Source organism: Artemia sp. Qi Xiang Cuo, chromosome 12, assembly GCF_049724085.1.
Source record: "Artemia sp. Qi Xiang Cuo chromosome 12, ASM4972408v1, whole genome shotgun sequence".
NCBI classification, from domain to species: Eukaryota; Metazoa; Arthropoda; class Branchiopoda; order Anostraca; family Artemiidae; genus Artemia; species Artemia sp. Qi Xiang Cuo.
Window position 1 is genome coordinate 3,518,123 of NC_142805.1, and position 6,000 is coordinate 3,524,122.

A 6,000-nucleotide genomic window follows, 5' to 3' on the forward strand; every position below is an offset into this window, starting at 1 on the left:
GCCAAAAACACACCTGGAGAAAGAGACCATGGAGAAAGAGGTCATTGGCCCCATTAACCACGTGTTCTCCCTATGGAGGCTATGCCCATATTTGGTCTTAAAAAAAAGTTATAGGTGGCAGCAGGGGTGAGTCCTGGGAGATATTAGGGCATCTCTACTGATAGATCCTTGAAACAGCAGCTCAGAGGAAATACCGAAGATTCCTCTTGCTTTTACAATTTGTAACTGGTGCCCTGCATCCTTAACATCGTATCTTTAAGAGTTTAGACGGTTGCGCTGCCGCATGCAGTCTACTACCGTAGTCTCCATGCAGTCTACCGTAGACTGCGCTGCAGTCTACGCACATAGGGAAGTACTTGAATTTGCGCTCACATGGACACAGAAGCCTATTTACACTTTTGATAAAATCCAACAAACCTTGTAAGGAATATGCGCAGCATTTATTAAGATAAAAAAAAACTTACGAAAGAAAAACAAGACAAATTAAAGCATTCGATAGCAAGCATAATAATTAGAAGTTGATAATGTGTGAAATAAAGGACATAAGTAGAAAGAAAAAAAGTTCTCTTAGGAAATGAGGTGGCAGTGGGTGTAACAAGTTTGGTGGCACTTGTTTTGTAGAAGGTCATATTGAGGAGGATTCATGAATTTGAAGATCCTCCCAGATATGTTAGGATATAAATAGAACGCAAAGCGTTTAGTGACTTAATGGCTAAAAAGTTAGAAAATATCGTTTTCATAGTAATATAACAGGTGACAATTTGCAAAGAAAATGGCACCGACTTGAGCTTGAGTTATTTTCTAGTTTTCAGTGCCGATTTGTAAAAATGGCACCAAGTTTCATCGTGATCATAAAAAAAAAGAAATTCTCAATCGCCTCCTTCTCTTTAGCATGAAAATCAAAAGGTATGAATAATAATAATAACAGTCAAATATTTAATAATGAAAGAATTTAAAATTTGATTAATTTTTTTAGGAAATAAATATATAAAAATAACATAAAATTTAATAATAAAACAGCTTAATAATAATAATAATAAAAGAACTAAATAATAAGTTGAAATCAGTCATGCAGCTATCGATAAGCTACAGTTGACTAATGGTGTCCATAATGTTTAGTTTTGAAAATCTCGTGCAAAAGCATTTTTTTTTCTTTTACTGTTATCGTTTAACTGCGATCGTAAAGCCTGTAGACTGTAGATTATCTTAAACCACACACAGAATTTTATTTCAGGTAATATTCCAACATTTAACATGTATAACCACTTCTACTTTAAAACACTATCGTTCTGATACACTTTGTTAAGTCAGACGGCCTTTTAGCCCCAAGACACATATGCCGTTTTTTACGGAGCGTTTTTTTTTTTTTTTACTGAGCGTTTCTTAAAGGCGTATAGGATAGTATTGCAACGGACACATTGGGCAAAAAAAAAAAATTGGTAAAACAAATGTCGAACACGGCAGTACAGCCGTCTGTAATCACTACAATAAAGGAGGGGCAAAATAGACGAACGTTTATTTTGACGCCGTCGTCGAGATGGTAGCAGAACAAAATGGAAGGGACATATTTGGCGTTTTTTTCTTCCTCTTTTTCTTACTGCTGATGAATGAGTGTGTTTGCAGAGGGTATGTCATAAAAAAAAATTGGAAGTCATAAATGATTTTTTTTTTCTAAGAAGGGAGAGGACGATTGTAAAAAAATGCTAGATAATTTAATGAGTGTCCAGAAATTCAAAGAATTTTGAAGTGTCAGTTCATTGGGCCTAAATTAGTTCCTGCCTTCGACCCTAAGCAAATCAAAGCCTATTTATTATAAATAAATAAAATAAGTGTTAATTCAATTTGTGGGCCCTAAATTAATTATTATTTTAACAAAATTTGAATTCATTTACGTTAAGAAAATTTGACCTATCGGTTTTCAAAATAGAGAAAGCGTATCACCTTCTTAAGCCTAGGAAAAATCAAAATCTTTAATTATTTTCTTAAAAACTGAAAAAATGATAGACAAAAAGAAAAATGTTAACTGGTCTTTTAACAGCAATTTTGCCCTATATTTCCTAGGGACTACCTTATTTTACACATTTTACCAATGTTACTGACCAGTTTTTTATTTTATGGTAGTTTTACAATAATACTTTTATTTCCGACAAATTGCATCTTACTTTAGCCTAGTCACTTTTGAATAGAGCATAAAATTCCAAATTCTAATAGAATACACCCCCTCCTAAGTTTCTTATAATCATCTCTGTCATTAAGAAAAAAATTCGTTGGGTGGCTTTGTGATGGCTGTAATAATCGGTTTTGCTTAGCTTTGAAGTAAATATTCCGATAGATCGCCCACAGCCAGTACATATCTGAGAGCCATGCTACTTTCAACGTGGGAATCTTCCAACACACCCCGCCTCTTTACACCGCGCATGGCAAACTTGCTCTACACATGGTGCACAGCATATGGTGTACACGATTTGAAGATGGAACAGAAACTTTGGTGTATAACCAGATGCACTTTCGTAACGCAATACCTGAGTACCTTGTTTAAAAAGATATTTGAGTCAGCTTAATCTTCTATTAAGCAAAGTCTGTTTTCAAATGTTATAGTCAAAATTTTCTTGTTGATTTTTCCTTGTGAAAATCATTTTATTTTAATCCTACTTGAAAAGTTAGTATGACATTTAAAAATCATACGTAACTTATCAATCATTCGTAGAAAAAAAAAACCCACACTGAATCCAATCAATCATTGTGTAAGGTTCTTTATCTTTGTGCTAAATTCATCAGGAGCAAGCTAAATGTGTGTAATCACAAAATTCTGTCATTTTACAAAAAAAAATCATAGTAAAAAAGGCGATACCGACAATTGCTATCAAGAGGAATAGCTGTAGGTTTTCTTTTGCTTGAAAATTATTATAATTTGGAATATTCAAAATATTATACTTTTGCATTTTTTAGTCTCCCGAAGCTGGGGAAATACAAGATATACAACTAATCTAGACGATCACTTTATTGCGACATCAAAGGCAAGTGTAACTATACTATTTAGATTCAAAGTATTAAAAAAAAGGGGAGTATGGCTAGCAAAGTTCCAAAAGATTTACAACAAACGAGGCTAGACCAAGAAAGACGGTGGTTGTGGATGATGATTTGGAGGTGGTATTTCTATCCGTGTCGTTGTATTATTTTTTTTATACCCAGTAGCGCATACCCAGTTTGGGTATTTGTCTTGCACATTTTTGGTGAAAAAAAAGCCTGGATTTCGTTTGTTTTTATTGGCAGAATTTTGACACTCCAGAGGAAGTTTGGAGACTAGAGGCTTGTGGACTTGAATTTTGTCATGATGTTGATCTCAGACTCACTAAACAGTGAGAAATCTTACCTTACACCTGCAATCACTCCTATCATATCAAGACCCATCTTAACGCAGTTGATGGCATGATCTGCCGTTGGCTCGGGTATCCCAGACACACAGTAGTAGCAATCACCAAGAATTTTAATTCTCAGACAATTGTTTCTCTGAAAAAAAGAGGAAGAAGAAACTTCAACTACTATTGGGACTCTGTGATCAAGAAAACGGCAGTACTAGTTTACAATTAGGGCTACTCAGAAGGCTACTCAGAACACTCAGGCTACTCAGAACTCAGAAGGCTACTCAGAACACTCAGGCTACTCAGAACTCAGATGGCTACTCAGAACACTTCAAAATTCTCCAACAATTTAAAAAAATATTAAAATTCTTTCATAGGTCATTCTAATGACGCTTCACTTTCCTTTACCCCCTCCACCTAATTTGCAAATATATAGCTCAAGTTATACATTTTCCAGGCGTTTTGCACAAGATCACTCTTTTCTTCCAATAAATTTCATGGTAAAAAAGCAACGTCTATAAAACCACGAAATGGAAAAATGCATGAAGACTATATAGCTTCAGTTAGATACTTGCACATTAGGGGGGGGGGGGGGGGTAAAGTGAAGCACTGTTGGGAATGTTATAAGTTAGTATTTAAGTTCTTTTTTATTTGTTTTCAGAATTCTATAGTGTTTCCTTCTGAGTAGGCCTAACTGTAAGTTAGTCCTGAGATGGTTCTTTAGATCGAACTTTTAAAATAGAGCGTTAAAATACGACCGTCTGGGTTGAAGGAGGGTTTTCCTGGATTTAGTTCATTTCTCCCTTTACAAAGTCAAACTCCCTGTAATCACAACGACTAAACCATATGTATGTTTGAATAGTGGTAATGATATAGAAAAATCGGTAAACGGCAGTAAAAGAAACCACTGGTCGGTTTTGAAGTATTTTGAACGTTTCGTTTGGAACGTTTGTTAACGAAAGTATTTTGAAGTATCATCACATTGTGTTGCAAATTACATCAGGGAATGCCAAAAACAAGGAAAAACTCTAACATTTGACCGTAAGCAATAACGTTAAGATATGAACACTTAATTCGAAAAAAAAAATATACAGGCATTGGAGAGGGCAATGTGGCCAGAAAAATCTGAAAAAAAAAAACAGAACAAATATTTGAGCGCAAAATTTATATATTACCTGTGTGCATATTAATTATTTATTGTATTTTTTACTCACAAATATTCTCGCCTATATGAATAGCTAAGGATGTCAGCTTGTCAGAAATATCTAACAAAAATGTTCACTAACGTTCTAACCAAATCTCTAACGAAACGTTCCAACCAAATATATAACCAAAATGTTCGTGAAAGTCCCAACTAAATTTCTAACCAAACGTTCTAACCAAATATCTAACCAAAATGTTCATGAATGTTCTAACCAAATCTGTAAACAAACGTTCTAACCAAATATCTAATTAAATGTTCATCACCGTTCTAACCAAATCTCTAACCAAACGTTCTAACCAAATATCTAACCAAAATGTTCATGAACGTTCTAACTAAATATCTATCCAAACGTTCTAACCCAGTATTTAACAAAAATGTTCATGAACCTTCTAACCAAATCTCTAACCAAACGTTCTGACCAAACATCTAACCAAAATATTCATGAACGTTCTAACCAAATCTCTAACCAAACGTTCTAACCAAATATCTAACCAAAATGTTCATGAACGTTCTAGCTAAATCTCTAACCAAACGTTCTAACCAAATATTTAACCAAAATGTTCATGAACCTTCTAACCAAATCTCTAACCAAACGCTCTGACCAAACATCTAACCAAAACTTTCATGAACGGTCTAACAAAATCTCTAACCAACCGTTCTAACCAAAAATACAATCAAAATGTTCATGGAAGTTCTAACCAAATCTTTAACCAAGCGTTCTAACAATATATCTAACCAAACGTTCTAACTAAATATCTAACCAAGACGTTCATGATGCTCAACGACAGCCACAAGGTGAACTATGTTAATAATAACCACTACTTTTAAAGTCGTAAATTAATCAAAAATTCATTATATTAACCAAACATTATTGTAACCAAACGTAAATTAACCAAACATTGTAGTTGCCGCGCAAACTCCAAAAAGCTCATTTGATAATTTGATCAAATCCAAGAGAAGACTGCTGCCCCAGGATTTACTGCTGTCTGAGTTACTCCTCATATAAAGGTGCATAATATTGGTATTATAATCCACATTTCGGGCTTTAAGTAACTAATCCACAATGTAAAGGACCAATCTTCCCAGCCAAAAGTCAGTTATACAATGCTGTTTATTGGTGCGTTCCCCTTTGTTGCTGTAAAATAGGCTACACCGTTGGTTCGATACAATAATTAATTTTTTTTTTTAAATAAAGTTTTTCCGATGGAAGTAAAGTGCCAAGTTGAAACTTAAAAAGAACAAAAACTATGTTTCGCGGCTTATGCAACATAATTCAAAACAAACCGGTCAAAATAAACTGGCTCGTGATATATCCCAATGTTTGTAGAATTTTAAAAAACTAGTGCTTTACTGAAGACCAAAATCGAAGCAACACAACATAAACAGAAACTGGAAAATCTTAATGTGAGTAGTAACCTAGGTGCTGATTTCAAT

General features: G+C 34.2%; 1 protein-coding gene across 1 annotated transcript in view; it reads right to left on the bottom strand.

The window, feature by feature from the left end:
• LOC148945667 (adenylate cyclase type 7-like) overlaps positions 1–3,506 on the bottom strand; it is a 108,127-nt gene extending 104,621 nt beyond the window's left edge. The window contains exon 1 of the mRNA XM_089098171.1: positions 3,374–3,506. Within this exon, the coding sequence (XP_088954297.1) occupies positions 3,374–3,411 (38 nt within the window). The 5' untranslated portion in view covers positions 3,412–3,506. The remainder of the gene's footprint in view (positions 1–3,373) is intronic.
• Positions 3,507–6,000: the final 2,494 nt, after the last annotated feature.